The sequence below is a fragment of the Aquila chrysaetos genome, chromosome 1 (assembly GCF_900496995.4).
Source record: "Aquila chrysaetos chrysaetos chromosome 1, bAquChr1.4, whole genome shotgun sequence".
Classification (NCBI taxonomy): Eukaryota; Metazoa; Chordata; class Aves; order Accipitriformes; family Accipitridae; genus Aquila; species Aquila chrysaetos.
This window is the reverse complement of record NC_044004.1, coordinates 78511522-78534616: the sequence shown is the minus strand read 5'-3', so window position 1 is coordinate 78534616 and position 23095 is coordinate 78511522. Positions and strand designations below refer to the sequence as shown.

Here is a 23095-nt window from a genome sequence, read left to right as displayed (position 1 = left end):
TCAAAGAACACAACAGTTTTGATAAATAGTCTCAGTTTAGAGAAATAAGCGTGGTTATCTTTTCTGTTCTCCAGTAAAATCATTAGCCAGAAATGTTTCTGATCAGACTCACCATGCAATTCTGTTAATATAAGATAGGAATAGGCAGGCAAGCTCGGAGGACAGCAGTGCTGTTCTTTCCACAGCAGCGCTAGCTTTCACTGGTTTGAAGTACTCAGTTACAGCCACGCACTCAAAAACACATGATATGAGCCACTGCAAGGGACAGGCTACTAGCCTGGACTGACAATTGACCTGATTCAATAGCACAATTTATTTTGTTAGTTAAATCAAAGCTGAAGCTCTGACAGATTAAAAAAAAAAAAAACCAAACATGGGCAAAACCTTGGTTCTCCTTAAGTCAATAAAAGTTTTTCTATTCCCTGCAGCTAGGACTTCTTACAAGATTATCTGGCTCCGAGAAAACTATTGTGTCAAAAATGCACAAATAATATAGCTACTATTAAGGACAGTAAGAGAACTGTCTTTACTAGTTTAGTTTATATTTAATCTAACTGTAGCCACATATACCTGTGCTGAAATATTTACCACTTCTCTCCTACCAAGAGACTAGAAGGGTTTTTTTTCCCTCTCTCACCTTATTCTGTAAAGTCCTTTAAATCACTTCTCTCAGGATTACAGTGACAGCTGGCACCTGTAAAAGGACTGGAATTTAATCACTAAAAAAGCACATATAAGCTTATATGAATCTTTAAACAAAGAGACTCAAAGAATGAATTTTACAGCAGATGCTCCCAGTGCAAACAGCACCAGCAATGCCAAAGAGAAATTTTAATGAAAAAATACAATACTCCAACAGTTACTCATCGACATAACATTTTATGAGACAATAGAAGAAACAGATAAGATGAAACAAAAACAAAATACTTCAAAGTTCTTGTTAAATATGTGTTAAAATCTGTCATTGAAATTAGCAGTGCAAATAAATAAGAAGCTTAAAATAAATCGTTTTTAAGTTATAGAATCTGTAAAAGAACATAGTTCTCATCATCAGCCAGATAAAGTTTACACCAACTGAGGAAAACTATGATGATAAACCACCGTTAGCCCCTATTCTCCAGGGCAGAAAACTTTTAGTAGAAGACCCCTGTCTAGAAGGATGAAAGACAAGCTATGACAGAAATGGCCTTCAAAGGAAATCACAGTTGTAACTGCAGGCAAAAATTGTTGCTGTTGCTTACAGCATTATTCAAAGATAATGCACAGGGCCATGTCTGCATGACTGTCTAAAGCAAAACCTGACCTCAGTCATGTTGTTTTACCCAGATATAGCTCTCCAAAATTGTTATTTTATCTAATACATATGCTTATGTAAATAGGAGTGCTCTTAATTCCTGGCTGTCAGGACCAGTCAGGAATCTTCCCCTGTCATTGCATGGGAGTATATCATATACAATATAAATACTATATATGTAAATAAAGAGTACATCCCAAACCACCATCAGAATGCCTTATCCAATGGGAATTTCTGAACATTAGAGAAGGATCAGATTACTTCCAATTTATACAAGGATAATTTAGACTAAGTTTTCATTTACAATGAACTGTAAAGTAGCAAAGTAAGAAAATCTTAAAATTCACTGCCAAGGGAGCACCAAGGTCCGTCAGGTGAGGCAAGGGATGACAGAAGAGAGCGCTGACATTTCACAGGCTATTAAAGGATCCAAGCTAACCTCAGCTGCAGTTACAAATTATGTATTTCAAAGCCTCATTTATGGGATCAGATCACAGTGTACCATTCTAGATCACAGTTTTTCCCCAGCCCCACACTTGTAAGCATCCTTTTACAATTTTTCAGTTTGACCCACTGAGAGCAAAAAATGTTTAGAATTTATATGGATTTCAACCCCGCTATTTACTGTGAAGCCTAAAAATAACAGAACACTGACCCTGTTCTTAGACAGTAATTAATCCACTTTGAAGATGATGAAGAGACAGAAAAATTTGTGCATGTCTTCAGAGAAATGTCTGGTCAAAAGACTGTGATATTCAGCTGAAAGGCTTCTGTAGAGTCCCAACAGGCTCTGGAACTGGCCCTTATATCCTTCCAGAAAATGGCAACACCACACTTTCAACCTGTAAGTCACATATCCAAGCATGACTGTTAAGTTAAACTCAGTGTTTACTCTATAGATCACACCTCCAGCACCTGCACACTTGTACAGTACTTCAACTTCTGCATTTTTCAGCAGAACAATGCGGTTTACAGGGCAGTACGCTGACCTTTAAATTTGTACCCAAGAATTAACCTGTAGAAACAGCACATTAATTATGCATGCATTGTTAATTTCTAATATGTTTCCTGTTAACAAATCTGACCATGCGCGCAATGTTTAAATCTTAATCTTTTCAGAGTCAAATTCTGGCTCTTTCACATTTTTTTTTTCCAAAATATAATTGCATCTCAGTCCACATTTTTCCTGAACTCAGACCTGAAGCTCCTCTGTCCTCAGAGCTGCAAAGAGCAGATCTTACAATGTTAGACCCATGTCAGTTTTTCCAAGTTGTCCAAAAAAAGTGTGCACTCTCTCCATAGTTCCCATCTTCCGGCATTCAGCTCTGTATGGTTGAGCAGCGTGCCAGCATCCAAACACAGAATAAACAAAGCAAGCAATAGTTGTTTGGTTTACCTAAAGCAGAGGGCAAACAAGCCCTAAATTAGCTTAGGAAGAATTTTTTTTTTTTCCTGGAAATCATACAGTAATATTGTTTTCCAAAGTTTTACTCCTCATCCTTATAAAATATATTACATTTTCTCAACCATTATCCCAACATTATAATAACCCACAAAATACTTTTCCCCTCATTTCAGCATGCAAAGTAGAAAAGTATTTTAAACAGCTTATTGAAAGTTATCATATAAAGAGAATGCTTTTTCCATTCTCAAAACCTTTGTGATGCTACTGTCCATTTCCTAATGCAGAATGCACAGTAAGCTCAGAGCTGAATAAGGCAAGGTGCCTTTTCAAATTCCTTTTTGAAGCTGGCTGATCACAGAACCTGACCTCAATGTTGCCATCGCTGAATGCGTCCCTCCTGGCTTCGTCCGAGTCAATGGGATCTCTTTGAGAAACACTTGCCTTTTGCCGCCTCATAGTAATCCCTGAATTCCCAAGTTGCCTGGCTGGTGATGCATTTTCTTTGACAATGCAGAAGCAGATGGCAGACAGAAAATTTTTCTTGAAGTTTTCATTCATGAAAGCATACACAATAGGGTTGCAAATAGAATTGAAGAATCCTATAATCTGGACGATTGCAAAGATCATTTTGACTGTCACATCATCATACTCCTTTTCAAAATTACCTGCAAAGGAAAAAGGAAATATGCTGTAAGCATGGAATGGCATAAATGCCTACTACTTATGCCTAATTATATCCAGTCTGGCATTAGAAGTTTTTGTTTAAAAATCAACAAAAGACCTTGCTGGAGTTTCTTAGTATTAGCAATAGGGTTCAGTTCGATCAGCAAGGAAAGATCAAAATCTACCACAGAGCCCTGCCTTGTGTATAGGTAAATAAGGACAGAGTCATTCAAAAGAGGCAATTTATGAGCCAAAAAACCTGCCCAATGGCCAAGCAACAGCGAGCTTCCAGCCTGCTAAGTACTGGCCTTGTTTATTCAAGTTGTTCTTCTGGCTCTGAGTTTCATGTCCATATCAAATGTGTAAGTACTTTAACACCAATCCCTGTCTTGTCACTGACCACACACGGCTTTTTTCTCTGTGCTGACACAGATCAGCCCATTGAGGTAAAAATGCATTGTCTTGGTCACATCTCTCACTTTTTAATCATTGAGATCACAGAGCACTCTGAATTCCTTGAATTCAAATACTCAGCAATCAGACTCTGGATAAATACTACAAAGGTTTATATGACAAGTAAAATAAAGGCCTTGCAGCACCTGAAATAATTCCTGAAATTAGCAATTAAAAGAGAGCTAACAGTTCATGGAGCGTTATGGGCAACCTTAACATGGGACAACCCAGACAATTTTAATAGTTACAGCTTCTGCACTTCTGATTCTGCCCAGGCATAAACATCATCTGGGTCAGCTTACTGACTGCAGGAATACTGATTTATCTGCTACAACCTCATTTGTGACAGAAGACAAAGAAACAGCTGCTGCCTCTGGCAAGTAGAGTACAACAACTACTGAAAAATTCCTCCTGTTCCTATACATGGCCTGCTGCACAGTCCCACGTGCTATCCCAGTACCCATGCAGGAGATGGGAGATGAACAGTGCAAGACCCCAGAGAATAGGGCAAATAGCAAAAAGCAAAGATAACAAGCATTGAGGGCATTTCCAAGCCAGTATCCAGTTGAGACCATTGAAAGTTCCACTGGATTCACTGGGCATTACCACTATTTATATTTCCAATACGCCTACCTTGTGAAAACCAGGGCAAGTGAAGGGATAAATATTTCCTAACAGTTTAACTCAAAGCAGTAAGACAACTTAAGTGGATGCAAATAGAAATCTTCACACATTAAATTAAAATTAAATTTGAATTAAAAAGTTACTTGTTCAAGAGTTTTTATACTTGGAAATAACTTTTACCTTCCAGCCAGGTACTTTTGACCTTTCAGCAAATGAGGGTAGCACGACAGACATGGAAAGAAAAAAGAATCCACAGAGATATGCTCACCATCCTAATAGTCAAGTCTTGCTTTTTCTTGAGTCTTGTGAGGCCTAGCAAACACCCTTTTCAGGACTGGATTATGTGCTGTACAAATCCAGAAGCAAAGAATCTCCTTTCTAAAGAGCCTACATTCTAAAGGAGCCTGTAAAGAGTTTGGGTTCCCTCCCACCCACCCTGCAACAAAGTTCAGTAGAGCTTACAGCAAGACACAAAGTTGGGGTTTTTTTATTTGGTTGGGGGTTTTTTTGTTTTGTTTTTTTTTTTAATTCACACAGCAGGGAAGAAGAGAGGTGGCTGACACAAAAGTTTCTCTCAGCTATAAGGTATCTCCCAAACACTACATTAAAGGTCCTTTCCAACCTAAATAATTCTATGATAATAGTTTTTTTTTAAATGTACTCATTTTCTATGAGCACTGCAGATCTGTCTGTCCCTTGTAGACTTCAGAGTAATTCATCTGTTGTTAGCTATGTATGTCTATTACAAGACAGTAATCCAGGATTTATAGGCACAACATTAAGCTTTGCTAGCAGAAGGTATTCTATAGCTGAATGCTACAGCAGCACTAGCTTTTCACAACCTGTAGTTCCATTATCAAAAAAACAAATAAAACCAACCAAATAAAAAACCTTAGAAAGGCTTTATTGTATGACACATGGCAGATACTCACTGTATTCTATCATCATGTGAATCACATGGAAGGGGGCCCAACAGACTGCAAAGAGAAACACCACTGTGACCATCATTACAATTGCTCGCTTCTTCTTCCTGAAATTGCATCAAGACATTCCATACTGAATCACTAAGAATTGACTGGTAGTTAGATGTGTCTCTTCAAGTTAGATCTGTAAATGTGTTCTGAGGTTGCTGATGCAAATAAAACCCTGGAAGAATGCTCAGAAGTACACAATACCCTTTGGAACAAGAAATGCAGCATCATATAAATCCAGCACATCAATTAACACCTTTTATTTCTCTCTTTTGGGAAAACAATGCACTTTGCAGTTGCAGCAAGCAATGACGTTAGCATATCTTGCAAGCCATTTTCACTCTATTCTAGCAAATGCAATTTCAATAGTAAGAGACTGAGGGGGAAAAAAACACATGAAATTCCATTAATAGCTCAAAAACCAAGAGTCCCTTCCTAGATCTGGCTGCGCTGACTGTACCTGCAGCACCTGATGAAACTACACCTGTAACATTCAACCTTTGCCAGCAGGTGAAGTGCTAGAATAAGAGCAAGAAACACACTCACTGCCTCCATTGTAATATCTCACAAACTCAAGGTATACATGAATTTATTGTCATCCTCAAACTGATACATATAATTCATATAACTACATTTAGAGATCCCAAGATGGATCTCTCATTTGAGCTAAAGAAGCAGCAATTCCCTGGAAGCAGTTACAGGATCTTCTCCCCAGTGTGAAAATAAACTGAAGAGTAGCCTGAAGATGACATGTCACCTTAACTCCTGTGAGATTGCACCCTCTTTCAGTTTTGACTTACAGGGGTCTGCCTCCTTAGGCATACTGTTAGACAAATATCTAAGGATTCATTTATCTTTTAAGCTTCTTGTTGGTATTCTCCTTACAGTTGATACTTAAGGTGATGCTCTCCTTAATGAGCAGAACTGTTAAGAGGTTTGTAGCACATCAGGCAACAGATCAATTTGCCAAATGAAAGGAAAAATCATGAGGCAATATTAGGGGTAGCCCGTATTTAGTGCTAAATAGCAAAGTTGATAATTATTTTCATAGCTTTTCAGATAGAGCATTACCATCTGGATAGGCTCACACAAACACATCTGAGAACACTCAAAATTCTTTGGAAGCTGCATCAAGTTAAACTGTACCAAAGTAGTATTTAAATGAATTCTGATTTTTTCCTATTTGCCAATTTAACTTCTAAAAGGATCATAAAGCAGTGTTCACAGTCTCAGAATTATATAAAGAACTTTCCATAGAACATACAGAAACAATGTAGCAGCATTTTCACCAAGTCATCTTCTAACTCATGGCCGACATCTTTTAAAAACAAGCATTTCACAACGTATAATATGAGATTTATTGAAAGGGCTTGACTTCCAAGGTATGGCTATACTATAATTTGAAGAAAAAAAAAAATCTGTTCAAGTTGCCTTAAATTGGGTATCTAAGTGTTAAATAACTAGCTAGCTTTAAAAATCTGGTCTATGCTTGTAGACTTCCCAATGGATAAGGAAAGACAAGATTACTTTTTTTTTTGCACTGGTTTTCAAGAACTGTCAGGGGGAAAAAAAAAGCTTTCTAGAAGTCAAAGTTCCAACTGTATTTTACTTTACAAACCTTGATATTTTAGACATTTGACTCCCATGAATGGTTTGAAGAACTGAAGCATCTCCCACTCGTTTCTTAATCCACAGTTCATAGCCAATTTTAGTGTACAAAAAAAGCATCAACATCAGTGGAAGAAGGAAGAGTATAACAAGAATAAAGGTCGTATATATCTTCTGATAAATCGGACTGGCCCATTCTTCCAAGCAACAAACATACACTTTTTCATATAAAAAGTCATATTTAACCTGTAATAAGTGTAAAGGAGATGAGTCACTACAGTGTTTGCCCCATGTGTAAAAACCAAGCACATTCAAATATTCCTTGCTCTTAATACAACAACGAAAATTCAACAGAGAGACTTTTCAAAGTGACAAAATTCTTCCAAGCACTTTTCCACATCAAGTGTTTAGTTGATCCAAGTTGACAAAGAGAGATCAGGAGATGCTCTAACCTGCAATCCTCCTCAGAAGTTTTTTTTTTTAACAAGTTTTTTCAAAGGAGACCTTGGCTAAGTAAAGATGGGCATACAGAAACCTTGCATATTAGTCACTTAAACAAAACAAACAAACAAAAAAAAGACTGTTAACATTCAGACTCACAAGCGGCAGATTCTGACAAGCCTTTTTTTTTATTATTTCCTCCAAAAGTGTACAGTAACTCCTTAAACTATAATGGGCAGCTAATTACATTTTAAACTAGGCACAGTTCTTCCAAATTTTGGGGAACACTATGTCATCCTGAAACAGTCATCTAAGCCCTACACTGCTGTGTGCCAGTGTACCTATAAACCAAAAGGAAACCACCATGGAAGTGAGCTGTAATTGCTACTCTTTGACATAACTGGGGAGGGTAGACATGACTAGTCCCTGTTGGTAGTCCTTCTTCCAGTGCATACAAGTCCTAATCCTTAGCCTTTCTCATGCTGGCACACAGAACAAAAGCTCCACTTCTCTTATCCCGCTCTCATTTCTTACAAGTTTATTCAATTCATTGCTAAAGGTACAAAAAGATCCAGCAAGGTCTGAGTTTAAAATGTAAATTCCCATTTAACCTAACATACCTCAAGCCGTTGCACGTGCCACATAGGTGACCCAACAATAAGCGCCAGCAACCAGACTATGCCTGTAAACAAATACATTTTTTAATAATTTGTACAACAAGCAGAATAAGTTTTGGTATGAACAGTTTAACAGCTTCATCTTTAAAAAGTCAGGCAAAGTAGACAATTTAAATAAAGAACAAAGTTTTCTATATGAGGCATATATCAGTCAACATTCACATCAATAACAGCATGCTCTTTTGTCATCAGTTTTCTTTCTCTCAAACAACCCTCATTTATTGGTATTCAAGCATAAAGGCAACTTAATTTGCATGACCAGCATTATCTATGTTCTCTTTGTGTTACAATGGAAGGACCATTTACAGCTGAGACATTGCTTTACCAGTGCTTGTATATTTTGAATCTTTCTTAAAAAAAAAAAAAAAAGGCTTGCCAAAGGTTTATCAGAGTCTTGGTTAAGTAAATCTTTGACTTCAGATTCTAAGTTTATTGTCAGGGTTTTGGCTAGTAATTACTATACATATGGGCACTATCCTTGAGCTATTCTATAAATGTTACCAGACTTACTAATTCTACCTCTGAATCATTGGTCATATCAGTGCCTTCTGTTCTGACACGCCATCTACACTGAAGATTATTTCTCGATACGCACGATTACTCGAGATGCCTAAAATCTTACCTAGCATCGTGAAAGCTCTTTTATTGGTGTACTGCCACTTCATTTTTAGTGGATGCACAATTCCTTGATGTCTTTCCACAGCAATGCAGGTCATTGTAAGAATCTCAGTTACAATAGCAGTGGATTGAACAAACGGTACCATCTTGCAAGCGAAGGCACCTGCAATAGTCAGAAAGTAAGGTATGCAACTGCTGCAGTTCATGAAAGAGCTACCAATAATAGACTTTATTACCAAAGGGCTATTGTGCAAAAAGAACAGACTAATATTCTTAGATTTATTTCAACAGCTAAACTGTTAAGTCACCTATTCAAGCTATTCATCAAATGCAGCTTTCAACAGTCATTCTTCTGTCATACACACTACATCTGCAAAAACCAAGATTTCTAAGGATATATTCACTTGCTCTGTATCAGTCTAACACTTATTCCTATTTCACTTTTGACCAAGTCTTCCACCATCTGTTTTCAAATATGCCAAGTTAGAGGGATATTTATTATCTTATCTTGGCAGATTACTCTCTGGTTTTAGGAAGGTCTCAGTGTTACCTGTTAGTGTTCACCTTTTCTGCTGTTGCAAATACATTTCTTTGGCTCATTTAAATGCCACTATTGTACACTTTGTCACTTAATGCATCATTCTACCAAGTGAGATATATTTATATGTATATATAGATATAGATATAGATATATAGGAGTCCTCTAAGAGGCGTAACATAAGAGGAGAAAATCAACCTCATCACCTTTCCATTCTCCAAGTGTCCCTCTTTCCTGATTAACACATTACGTTAATGACACTGTCCAAATTAAATGCAATTTTGTGCCTGCATTTTCACAGTTGTATAAGTTCCCATTATTTATGTACAGCTACCACAGATGTTCAGATTTCATTACTGCTATAGCTTCCCAAAAGTACATATTCAGTTCTTAACACATTAGTCATTTTCCATTACCCATCCTCAAATCCCAACCATCTTAGAAAGTGGTGTAAATTATTCTCTCAAAAATCTTATGTTAACACCTTTCCCAACCTACTTCTTATTTACTCATTTTCTGACCCTGAGATAATTTTGTATGTCTGCATTCTCATAGTTACCTCCCATTCTTAGTTCAGTATCAGCTACTCACTTCAGCAACAGCTGGGGTTATTTCCCTTACTTGATTATGAATTATGCCTTACCCAGATATAATCCATAAACTCCAAATAGCCAAAGGAATATTTGATCCAATTTTAAGTCAAGCTTTAAGATGCTACAGACACCTTAAGCAACAAAAGCATAGAAAACAGAAAGAAAACAAACAGGAAAGTTAATCCTGCCCTCCACGAAGGGAACAATGAAAAGGGAAGCTTCTGTCTGCTAGTCCAGGCCAAAAGCCACTGTAGCTTACAAGAAGGAACTCGTTTGCTACTGGTCTTATCAATTCTAGCTGCCCAAAAAATCACTACTTCTGAGGCTTCAAAAAGGGAAGGAGAGGGCAAGGGGCAAAGGACGGAAGTCAAGTACCTTCCAAGTACATCTTCAACACCAGCAACACTGTGAATTTGCACACAGATCTGGCTTAAAACAGAATAAAAATATACCATGCAGCCCAATTTCAAGCTACTTGAATGAAATCTTAGCATGGTCAGTAGGAACTGCATGGAAGAAGATGCACTGGGCTGCAAGTCTATTTCTCACCTAGTATGTATTTTTCCAGGGTGTCAGAAAACCAAGACAAGACATCTTGACATCTTGTATCAACTGCAATTTATACAATAAAATTCCTCCCACTTCTTCCTTGGCTTCAGTAAGCACAAAGTAAAACCCTTATGAAACACGGCCAATATCTTATTAATTCAGCATCTCATCACTTTCTCACTACACTCAGTACAGTATGTGCTACACATACAAGCACAAGACCCACTCAGTCAAATTTATAGTCCTTCAACCAGTGTGTTGAAAACTACTGTAGTGATATAAAAAAAGCAAGCTCAGATCACACCTTCTTTGCACATGACAAATGGTGAATACAACCAAAGAGGCTATGGCACACAATCTCTGTCCACTTCTGAAAATCAGCATACTGCCATGAGTAAAGCAGAGCTAAAACAATCTTCAGCCAAACCCAAATCCTACTCCTTTGAATCAAAAGGAGAGTTTCCACTATTGGTTTCAAGTCTTTTCTTCACTGGGCAAGTTAGAAGTGACTCCTGATACACATAACATGAACAGAAAAGCAAAGTTTGATGGAAAATAAAAAACAAAAGGATGTTTTTCATTAGATATGGTTGCTGGAACAGAAATACCTGCTCTGAGGCACATGGTACACATTTTGGATCCTTGGTAGACTTGGTGACCAAAGAAAAAAAGCCACATGCATTTTTCTAACCAAGAAATAACATGAAATTTTCAAAAGGACAGTAGCTAAAAGCTACTCAAAGAGCCTCTATTTATCAACAGTAAAAACAGAACAGTATTTCAACCTCCCTGAAGCTCCTCATGCCACCAAGTCCAGGGTATCCGACTATCAACTTGTATTAACATTACCATATTGCATTAGGGCTCTTTTGCTTGCCCTGGATTGTCACTCACTATACAAATGCTTCCTGTCTTCTGAAATCATGAGACACTCTAGTGTTTCAAATGCAACACTTCACCAATGTTAAATGACTGTTTAGCAAGGAAATCAACTCTTGTTTGCTTGAGTGTTTGAAACAGGTATGTTCGGGCGGAAAAAAGAAAGACAGACAGTGTTTAGAATGTCATGGCCAAAAGAAGTCATCAACTTCAATGGAAATCTGACGCCAACAGATTAGCGATCCAGCTCCACCATCCTTAATCTGTTTGAATGGGATTCAATCCTGAGATACCAGGGGTCATTGTACTTGACAGAATAGGGAATATTTTCCACATAAAGCCTTTTCTTAGGTTTTCAAAACTTTCATTATTTTATTTATAAATAAATAATTTGTACACATGGAAAATGAGAATCATTTATTGTTAAATAAGGTAACTATTTCAGAATGGTGGCAGTTGGGCTGGGGTGGTATAGAGAAAGGAAAAAGACAACCTGGAACTATTATTTGAGAATACTAAAAAGCTCAGAGTGATCACACTGGTTATTCCAGGGATATTCTGAAACAGAATATCTATATGGAAATTAACTCTTCAGTAGATCTTTTCAAAACACTGTCTCCAAGTCCACAAGCCCTAAATCACATTCTTTCCTAACAGAAAGCTTGCTGTCATTGAGTTGGAATTAGATTACTGAAAGGAATTCAGAAGTCCTTTATGGAAGTCCAATCACCATTTTATTCTTTGGGATTTACCTGCCTAATGTCCAAAGTGTTGATTCTGTTGCCCTATTCCTTCAGACACCTCTGGCTACAGATTCCCAGCACGGCCTCGCAGAGTTGTCTCAGTCAGTCTTGACAAGCATAGAAGAGAATTAGAGAACCGTGGAATAATGCTGGTTGGAAACAAACTCAGGTGGTCTCTCATCTGACATCATGGCTCACAGCAGGATCAGCAATCAAGCCAGACCAAGCCAGATGCAGCCCAGAGGATTCAGGTACTGAAAATCTCCAAGGCTGAAGACAGCAGAGCCTTCCCTGGGTCAGCCTCTTTCTCTGCTTGACTGTCCTCACATGGAAAAAGATTTTCCTTATATCCTGTCTGACCTTCCTGTTTCAGTTGAAGCTTTTTGCCTCTCATCCTTCTGCCATGCGCTGCTCTGAAAAGCCTGGGTCCATCTTCTCGATAACCTCCTTGTATGCACTGCAAAATGCTGCTAGGTTGCCCCAAAACTGTTGCTTCTCCAGGCTGAACAAGCTCCAGTCCCTCAGCTTTTCCACCCATACAGGGCAGCTGCTCCCACCCCTGACATCAGGGCAGCCCTCTGCTGAACTCATACCAGTTTATCAATATCTTTCTTGTACTGTGTGTCCAAAACTGGACACAGTATTCTGGACCGTAAACACAGCCTTGCCTGTGAGACTCGATTTAACAGCTGAGGTAGGTTTTTACTGGATCTGAGCCTTCCCAAAACACAGGTGATGCACCTCTTCTTCCTTCCCTTAAATTGACTGAATGCTGTAATCACTGAACAAAGGAAGTGTGGAAAAGGGGGTCACAAATCCTGGCTCTCCAACCTCAAGGAGAAAGCCTTACCACTAGGGTCCCACCTTCAGGACCTCCCCCTGAAACGGACCATCTCACAAGAATACTTATGGATTTTCACAGCCAGAAAAAACCCCCACAATACCCGCAAACTTGCATAGTCACTATTAGGGAAACAGGTACTGAGGTCTAGTCCCTGATCCAATAATGCATGCACATTTCACTTAGTATTTAACCCATTTGTGTAAAACAAGCTTCACCTGCAGCAAGAAGAAACTGATGCAACCCCATTCTCAAATGCCTTTTAGTTGAAAGTCCCTTCTGGAAAAATTGAGAAAAAAAGCCAATTTTTACTATAAGGAAGACATATTAAATTTGGGGGGAAAAACCCAAATTATGCTACTACATCATAGTTTAGACCATGAAATTAAAATAAGTCTGAGACAGGCAAAAAACAGCTGTGTGAAACACTGTGATATATTAAAAACATGTCAAGCTAGTTTTCATGTTTGTGTTCAGACTTATCACAGAGTAACAGAAGATTTAAAGGGAGGTACTAGTTTACACCTTATTTCTAATCAAACTGATAAAAATGTAGCTGTTTGGAACATGATTTGGAGGTAATATGGTTTAACAGCCAGTATTATTCAAGTCTTCTTTCCATTCATTAACATGACTGCTAGATATTTTAGTTATTTGTATCAAGTACTATGTCCTTGTCATGATACACTCACCTATAATAAATCAACATTGGATTAAGAATACAGTGAAGTTTTGTATCTCCCAACCAATCTGAAAATAAGACTAGATTTTCTTTTTATCTTCATGATAAAGGCACTTGAATGGCTTTATTTTATTATTTATTTCTTTTTAAACAACATATTCTTCAAAACATAATTTCAGATCCTATCTAAAGAGGACAACTAGGGAAAGAGGAACATACAAAAGTAAAGAACAAAAGCCCACTTCAGTGAGTTTCAGTCAAGATTATTTAAATCTCACTCCTTATAGTGTTTTCGGAGTCATTAAACAAATCAGCACTTGGATAAAGGAAGCATTCGCCAAAGAAAGAAGTAACTTCGTTTTAATGGCAGAAGGAAGGGAACATAAAGTGTTTCCTGGCTCTGGAATAATAATGCTGAAAAAGAAATAACCGAGAAAGAAAAGAAGGTGTAAGACAAATTTTTTAGAAACAATGCTAAAAGTTCTCGAGACAGACCAATCATCAACATAAACCTACAGCTGCTGTCAAGAAAACAACACCCCAAATTGTAATAATCAGATTAGAAGAGGCAAGTAGCCTTTGATATGGAAGAAACCAGTTAAAGATATTTGTCTTTCAAAGTTGAGAAACAGAATTAAGAAGCAGGGAAGTATGCACTCTTCTTCAAACCTATGAAGAAAAATGAGGTAAGAAATGACGCGATTTACTTGCCTCAAATAAATCTGACTTGTACATCGATTAGAACAGTACATTCACTGCCTACAGGTAAGTGCTGAAAACAATGCTGTCCTCCTACACTTCAGTTACACTGCAACTTCCATCCAACAACCTCACGACAGTTAGTTAATGACAACCCTATAATAAATTACATTAGAAAACAGTGATTAAGTTTCCCTAAGGGAAAGCATTTAATATACGCATACATTTAAAATATCCTCTTACTTATCAAAAAGCAGTCTCCTACCTTGTAAAAGAACTATATTTAATTAAACAGACACATCACATTTTAATCATTAACCATCAAAATGCAACCCTTTTCTAGAAAAATAGCTATGAAGTGCAGATTCCAAACAACATTAAAATTTATATAAACCAATGTTTCTTAGCTGCTGATTTAAGTAATTAATTACTAAAGCCACCTTCAGTGTCAAGTGAAAGAATTCAAGAGAAGCTTGATCACTCACTTTTTTTCCAAGCTGACCATCTTGTTCTGTTATTACTAATTCTTTATCTTAAATCCCCACAGCCTTTAAATCATAGAAAACAAACCAAAATTATTATTTGCTGCTTCTTTCAATGAAGAGAAATGCAAGAAAAGCAGAGGGAAAAGCAGGGGAAAAAAGCAAGCAGAATATACAGCTCAGGATTTGGCAGCTACAGCCCACCTGACACATCCTTGTGCTCCTGGTCCTAGTCACCCACTCTCAAAAGACAAGTCAGTCTACATGGACTACTCTGCTTCCCTATGTATTACTGTTAATTGACCCAAATTAGATTTCTTCTCTCAGACTTCACAATGATAGATCACCTGGTAAATATAATACACAGGATTAAAAAGCGAGAGTGACTTCAAAACAGAAATTCCTCTTTCTATTGTCTGTTTATGTGCATCCCATCCTTGAGTTAACCAGCCACTGCCAAAACAAAAGGCATTCCCCTTGCCGCTAAATCAGAATCAGGACATAATGATAAAAATCCAGGATTAATGCAATCACTGACTTACTCTTGAAAATAACATTAGTTTGATTCATATGAAAAGGCTGGCTAGATCCTCACTTTAACTGAAGTTTAAATTCTTGAACCTGACTCCAAAATTTGTGTGGACACCATCTACTTGAAGTCATTAATGAACATTAAATGAGCCAAACCCTAGACAGATGGAGCTTGGGGGAAAAGGGTGCTACCTTCTGCTTCCCAATGCAAAACACACAGCTAGACTTATTCCAGGTATTTGAGACACCTGGGACATTTTTATACTATACTGCACAAAATACATAACACCTATGTAATGCCTCCAAATGCAGAGATAAACACACTTAAGCACTCTTGAGATGATCCCAGCACTGAAGCCTTCTTGTGCTAAAACTAGGCACTGGGAAAACTATTTCTCAGATTCTGGTTGACTTTTTGGTTTTTTTGGCTGTGGCTACGCTGAATCTCTCAGAACATAATTTTGCTTCAGACCTTTGGCAAGCTATAAATTATGCATCTAATATGCCTCATACATCTGAATCAGAAAGAATCTGATTAATATTTTTCAAACACTTTTTAAAGGCTGTTTAAAAATAATACTTTTTCAGCAAGTCTTTCCAAGAAAAAAAATCTCTTTTTTTGCCTGCTCAATTTCCACTTACATCCCCCCAGTACAGAAATGCGTGACTTTTTTGAATATTTTAAATAACAATATTAATAGTTTACCCAATATCTTAAATGTATCAAAATGTTTAACTTTCTACAAGATAAGGCTTTCAGCAAACACTTCCAATAGATTGTCAGTGAAGACAGCACTGCGGCATTTATTACTGACCATTTCCAATTGGGAAAGAAAATCATTTGCAGAGGAATATTGGGAATGAAAATAACTAATTGCTTCTCTTTTTCAAGAAGCTAAGAGGTTCCCAAAAGTATTCCTTATGCACTGCTAAATCAAGCAATGATTAGTTTTCCCCAATGATAACACATTCAGAAGGCTGCAAAGATAAATAGTATTCCTTTAAACAATTCTTCATGCCTTCATTATCAGATGTTGCACTTGTAACTATGACTTAGCCATTTCATCATGCATTTAAAAGATCAGTTTTTCTTTTATTAGAGTAACAAAGGCAAAATCCTGAAACCATTCTCTGATAAAAGTTAAATTGCTCCTTCCTCTATTAAAATGTTACTGACCAAGTCCTTGCACTGAAATATCTATCACAGCTTGTAAATAAGTTCTCTCCAGCTCACTTGATGAAAGCAAGGTAAGTTTTCTTATATTTTCTAACTTCAGGGCAGAAAACAAGTCAGTCATCATCATACAGATGATATCCTTAAGGGTCTTTCATACCTGGGCAATGCATTGTTTTGCAAAATCGATTCTTGGGTATACACGCATTTTGCATCCTTAGTAGTTTACCTTTCATGATACATAAGTCTCTCCCATGTTACCTATAGAGGATAAAGAACATTATACATACGTCTGCCCAGAAAAAGGCATGAGTGTAGCACCTGATAGTAGACCTGTGGCAGTTTAAGTCCGTTTATGGTCAACTACAGCAGCTGAGATAAAATGGTACATCATGAGCCCATACAATTAGACCATGCACCTCAAATAGCCTATGGTTTATTTACCGACAGAGTCCACATCATTCCCTCTATCCTGCAATTTCAAAGTGTGGACCACACACCTTGGGCTAGCTGACCAAGATATTCCACACCATCCACCCTCCTTCCCTCCAAGGCTCACATGCAGCTTCTCTGCCAGTGGGTTTACAAAGCCACCAAAACAGGCACCACAGTCTTCAGGCAAACATAGATCAGTAGCTTATTTCAAAACATAGCAATTGGTGAGTAAATCCAAATACAAACATGCAAAGATGTAGGATAGCTGTGCAGCACCAAAACACTGCTACTAGAACACAAAACTACTGCAGTAAATTACTGTCTGCAATTGTGGTACAAACAACAAGTAGTGCAGGTGAGGTTTTTTGGCCAGGATACAGGTTAAAGGTCCAGATCTCTTCTCAAGAGAGAGACTCACTAGCAGGGAGCAAAACAGGACATAGCAAGCACATTCCTGATTCACTCGATGCAAGGGAGAGAATGCCAGGTATTTCTACCAAGAAAAAGGACGTAATAACCACCTCACTGAAACACTATGCCTATTATTTCCTTTACTGAGGCATTCGCTGCATAACCCATTCTCAAACCATCTTCATACAGAATTTTACTCCTGCCTCTACTCATAAGCAAATAACCCAAAATACACAATAGCAGGGCATGGAGAATGAAGGATAATGCAAGATTTCACCAATACAGATAAAACTACAAAATCACCCCGCTCTTAACAGCAGCGGATCAATCCCAAGACATAACCTCTCACACTGCAGGAGGCAAATGAAGAGTGCTCTTGTGTCCCTGACCTGATTTACAGCAAGTCTAGACAACTTAAATTGGAAAGTTAGGAAAAAAGCTTAAAAACAGGAGATTCAAATAAATGGATCTCTCACATCCAGCTTTACTGTCTAGTATTAACCCTAACAGCATGTCAGCAGTTTGAGAGTATTTGGAAACTCTTCAGTGTCAAAGAACATTCCAGAAAAGAGTCAGAGTGAAGAAGTTTCTGTCTCTCTGAAGAACTTAGAGGTGTCCAAGAATATCAGACACAAAAGGCCCAGTGATTTCCATTACTGAGATTTAGTTTTAGTTCCTCAGAAAGGAATGTTTATGCGTTCTCATACAGGAAAGGTACAAGTAAGGTAACACACTGCTTGACACAAGATGTTTGGTAAAGAACAGAAAGCACCCTAAATACTCAACTGGGTAGAAGATGCCACTTGGTTTTCAACCAAGCCTTTAAAAAAGAAGAAACTGCCATGTCAAGGAGCACCAGATATGACAGCAATGTACAGAAGACCCACCTCTCTCTCGAGTGGCAGCTGGAAGCCAAACAAGATATGCAAGGGCATCTCAAATGCTGCAAATGCTGCTGTGTGTTCAGCAGTGCCTCAGATGACTCACTACTCTCTAAGTCACAGGAAAAGCCACCCTCTGACACCTGTCTTGAGAATACATATTCTAACTGATGAGAAATTCAGGAGAAAGTTGTAGCATAGTGCTAGGTCTACTGTAACCTCATGTTTTGACCTTATCTTTTGCCAGGGCTATTATATTACACAACATTACAAGTAATTCTCACTCCAGGCAGTTCTGTAAAGATAACCCTGTTACTGACTAAGCAGTGTCAGAAAATAAAGCAACTCTTGTAATATTTGGCCCAGAGACAAAAGCCCAAATTTATCTTTAACAGTGCTGCCATCAGTATGACGAGACCACTACTGCTGCCTCCTATCAATGATCATATGAAAGCTAATCCTCAACTGCTTCAGTTTGCACCAAGACTACCTTTGCTGTATGCATCAATTTACCCCTTACTCAAGTTCCCATTTTATCTTCCTCTTACCAATAAATATGATCCCAGTGATCATTTATGCCACAGCTACAATTTTCATTTTCTTCCAGAGTACCTTCCACATTACAGAGAGATTAGCTTGCAGGATTTTTATTAAAAGTTCCCCTAGAAATTACAGCCATTTTGGCTGCAAAGTATAAATTCAGAAATTAAATTGTATACTGTCACTATCAGAGCCTCACACAACTATACAGATTCTTAAGAGATTAGAGAATCAAAAGTGAGACTGATTCACCCATTTTTGGTCAATATGCTGCTGCTCCCAGTTGCTGGCTATGTAGAGCTAGCAGGTCTGTGTTAAAGTTGCATAACCACCAGGCAGAGTGAGGCACACATTCAGTTTCTTGAAACTGCAGTTGCTAAATTGTAGGTGAAGTTAAGACATATTAATGAATATACTGTGGAAAAAGTCATGCCAGTGCTTTAGTTCTTCCCCTTTCTGTCAGAAGTTCTGCTAAGCGTAATGCAGTGAAGCTGAGAAATCTTCTGTTTCTAAAGAATTCTGACAAACGCTATCAATTAGAGGAGCCACTTTACCATCCACAACTTGAATTACTTTACATCACCAGCTATCAACATTCTCCTTGGAGTCTTATTGTAAACTATGCACACATGGAACCCTTTGGGGTGAAAGTGTTTCACCCTTCACTTTAGAAGGGCCAAAATGGTAGTTAGTCCTCTCTGATAGCATCCCATAATGTCTTAAAAGATAACAGCTACCCTGAAACTGCAGCTGTTCTTATGTTTGTACGTTCTGCCTCTACAGCCTAGAGTGTTTGCAGTTTTCCCCTCACCTTCACATTCTGCTGTGGGTTTCTGAAGGGGAAAAGAAGAGAAAGAAACAAACACACATATACAAGCATGGAAATAAAGAACCAGTTCCAAATCAAAGACAAGTACAAAACATACAGATCTCAGTTCACATCACCTAGTACAGATGCTTGTTTTAGTGATGCAAGTACAAATAAATCAAGATATAAAGTGACTAAATGCTCAGAAACCCAAAGATATTTCTAGCATGAAGTGTCTCAGGATCCACCACTTTTTCCAGCAGGGATATATTACATAGTCAAATCACCTTTTTCTTAACAGAGTTAGAGCTTGCACTACTTGGAGATGTTGCATTAAGGTGGATGAGAACAAGCTTTTTCAGACTACAAAATGAAAGGCAAAAGGCAAATTAAACCGGTAAAACTAGCAAGGAAAAGACTCCTCCCAGACTGGCAGGCTCTGATTTGCAGTATAACTGCAATCACCATTCATGCTTCACAGTGTAAGCCTCAGGAATCAGATACCCTTAGGATACCGCCAGTTTACATCTCATTTGTTTTCCTGAATTTTACTTCGCACCCCCACCTCCCAACAGTGAAAAGTAACACCCTCCCAATACTGTGTTAGTTAAAGCTAATTATCTTACCAGGACCATAAAGGCAGCTATCAAAGTCAACAGGACCTATGGATCTATTTGTACTGAAGATGCTCTAGCACAGCAAAGATGGTAGACAAAAAGTACAGTAAAACCCACAGAATAGCATACTTTAAAGTATCCAACTACTGAATATCTGAAGATATTTGTTGCAACTATGCTATACCTTTTGCACTCGCTACTTCTAGATTTTTGTCAAGTGTCCTCGGTAACAGAAAGTAAGTATAAACATACATACTTTCCCCATACTGTTGCACATGCCTGTGCTACATCTGCTGTAATTCACCTCCAGTGGAGGCTTCATCCCACCTAAGTTTTAGTTGATTCTGGTCAGATGAGTGGTTAGGCTGACAGATCAGGGTCTTCCTTAGGAGTGAAGAGAATCACACCTCTTATCTATAGGGAAAGCTACTCAATTCAGTCCTCCCCCCTTTATGTGAGATCTCTTGATGCCACCAGTAACTTTCTGCTGTATTCATCTCAGAGGAAGGAGAACTGGAACTACAGCAGCCACAAGGAAGGCACAGCAGTATAGCTATCAATTTATTCCATTATTTTTATTTACACATCCTCATTAGTTTGGGGGTTCAATATCTGTACTGTCTTAAAACAGTGGTTACCCACCCCACCCCCCACAAAGACAGCTTGTAAGAAAATAAAACAGTTGTCCTTACTGTCAGTAGCCCCTGGAGTTTTGTATTCATCACTTCTCCCAGAAAGTTCCTGTTTTTCAGACAAAAATAAAGCCCATTTCTCACTGGGTTAGGTATCCGTGTGCTTTTCAAGCTTCCTCTGACCTGTCAATTCCCATCCTGCATTCTAGCCCGTGGGATGTACTGGAATTAAATCTCCATGCTTTGAAGGTAACCTTCACTGCCTCCCAACAACGGAAGCACAGGAAGCCTTGGAAATCGAAACCTAACTTTATGAACATCTTTTCTGTTCATATTAAAATATTCTGACAAATATTTCAATTTGTAGTTGTATAAGATGTTGTCTGCTACTTGCTGCAAAACCATCCCTTTTATTTTTCCACTTACAATGGTCAAACACTCTTTTAAGACCAAGAAAAGGAAGATAAATACCATTTACAGTGTTACTTCACCTTTGTCTTTTTGTTACTTTACCACTTCGGAACTGGGGTGCACAAAAAAGAAAAAAATAATTATTATTTCTAGGCATCAGGGAGGCCTTGCCCAAAGGTCCTTCATATCAGCATATCTTGAAAATAATGCATAATTTCAACATAAATTCTGCATGTTCTTTTACTTTCCTATTTCTCCAAGGACACATTCTTTTACCTCACGAAAGGTTAAGGAGGTCTGACTCCCAAGTCGACTGCTGTCAGAGGAACTTAAGCTGAATAAAGACTGATATTTCACTTGCCAGACAAATTCCATTATTTATGAGGCAAAAAAAAAAGAGAAAGTACGGCAAGACTACCTCATCAGCACCAGACAACGTATAGTTTCTCACACACATACTGCGACTTTTAACGTATGCAAGCATGAAAGCGCACTGGGTTTAACACAACCTGAGGGAGTGGTGTAGCCATTACTGAACTCTGCGGAAAAGCAGCTGACGGCAGGCTGAGGTTACTGAACTACACACCTGGAGACAGCGCCCCAGTCTTGCGATAAAAGACTGCGAACGCCTGAACGCGACCAGCGGCTCCGGGGACAGCAGACGTTGCAAGTTTCCACCGAGGAGCTGAAGCCCTGTGCCAGCGCGAAGAGCTCGGCGGGGGTGCGCGGCAATAACGCTGCCCTCGGCGAGGACAGCAGTTCCCTCACAACCGGGCGGCCGCGCCCCTCCTCCTCCTCAGCCCAAGACCGGCCCCAACGGCCGGGGCTGCCCGGGGCTCGCCTCGGGGGACACCCCACACCCCTCGGGGTCCCTCACAGACGGCGGGAGGGTCTCAGCGGCGGGGCTGGCCACAACCACTGCCCCACCGCTGCGCCTCATCGTCCGCCCCCCGCCCCTCCCTCCAGCAGCCGCCCAGCCCGTAACGGCCCGGGACCGCCCGCCCCGGCCCCGGCACCCACCGCCGAGCCAGTTGGAGGAGATGTTCTGCAGCATGGTGAAGGGGACGCAGAAGAAGGCGATGAGGAGGTCGCTGAGGGCCAGGGAGCAGATGAAGATGTTGGTGACGGTCCTCATGGCTTTGCTGCGGGTCACCACGTAGAGCACCAGGCAGTTGCCGAAGAGCGCCAGGGCGAAGATGAGCACGCAGATGAGGACGAAGGCCACCTTGGTGCGCCCCGGCAGCTCTGGGATGTAGACCAGCGGCTGTAGCCCGTAGAGGGCGATGAACTGCTCCCGCGTCACGTTGTTGTCCTGCAGGAGCTGCGCGAACTGCTCCGGGGTGATGTTCAGGGACCGCATGGCGCCCTCCTCCTCCTCCTCACTCCCTCCCTCCCTCCCTCCCTCCTCAGCCCCCTCAGCGCCGCCGCCCGCGCCCCGCCATCGCCGGACCGCCGCCCCTCCACCGCTCTACCGGGGCGCGGGGCGAAGGAGCGGAGGCGGGGGCTCGCAGAGCCGTAAGCTGGGCACGGGGCGACAGCACCGTCGCCTCACAGAACTGGGCAACCTGCCGCCGCCCGCAACCTCCGCTGGCTGCTGTGGCCAGCGGGCCCCCTCGGGGGGGGGGGGGCGGCAGCCAATCAGCGCGCAGCGCGGGCCCGCCCCGACCCCGCCACTGTGGAGCGTGACGGCCGTTAAACGGTTTTCTGCCCCGCGAGGGGGGTCTCCCAAGGGCGCGTGCTGCTCGGCGCCTGAGGCAGCGCCCGGCGCCCCTCACAGCCCTGCCCCGCCAACCCCTCGGGAACCCGTCGTTCGCGGCGGGCGTCTGCCCAGCGGAGGCTCGAAATGCCCAAGGCGGGAGCTGAAACTACCGAGCTCAACCTCTCCTCACGTTCGG

At 40.0% G+C, this 23095-nt stretch overlaps 1 protein-coding gene across 2 annotated transcripts; it reads right to left on the bottom strand.

The window, feature by feature from the left end:
* Window positions 1-777: 777 nt before the first annotated feature.
* On the bottom strand, window positions 778-22782 carry QRFPR (pyroglutamylated RFamide peptide receptor). 2 transcript variants are annotated; one of them, XM_030027645.2, is made up of 6 exons: window positions 22221-22782; window positions 8759-8917; window positions 8080-8141; window positions 7029-7264; window positions 5372-5469; window positions 778-3364 (listed from the first exon to the last, which is right to left on the bottom strand). In XM_030027645.2, the coding sequence occupies exons 1-6, from the start codon at window positions 22558-22560 to the stop codon at window positions 2961-2963; spliced, it is 1299 nt and encodes a 432-aa protein (XP_029883505.1). In that variant the 5' UTR covers window positions 22561-22782; the 3' UTR covers window positions 778-2960. The 2 variants fall into 2 exon arrangements, with proteins under 2 accessions (XP_029883505.1, XP_029883533.1); XM_030027673.2 differs by having other exon boundaries at window positions 5372-5416.
* Between the last annotated feature and the right edge of the window lie 313 nt (window positions 22783-23095).

Excerpts from the sequence above, each read along its gene's own strand:
- QRFPR (XM_030027645.2), bottom strand. The coding sequence starts at position 22,560 with ATGCGGTCCCTGAACATCACCCCGGAGCAGTTCGCGCAGCTCCTGCAG. Across the intron at positions 8,142-8,758 it reads AAGAGCTTTCACGATGCTAG|GCATAGTCTGGTTGCTGGCG; the intron begins GTAAGATTTTAG and ends ATTTGTTTACAG. Across the intron at positions 3,365-5,371 it reads TCACATGATGATAGAATACA|GTAATTTTGAAAAGGAGTAT; the intron begins GTGAGTATCTGC and ends TTTCCTTTGCAG.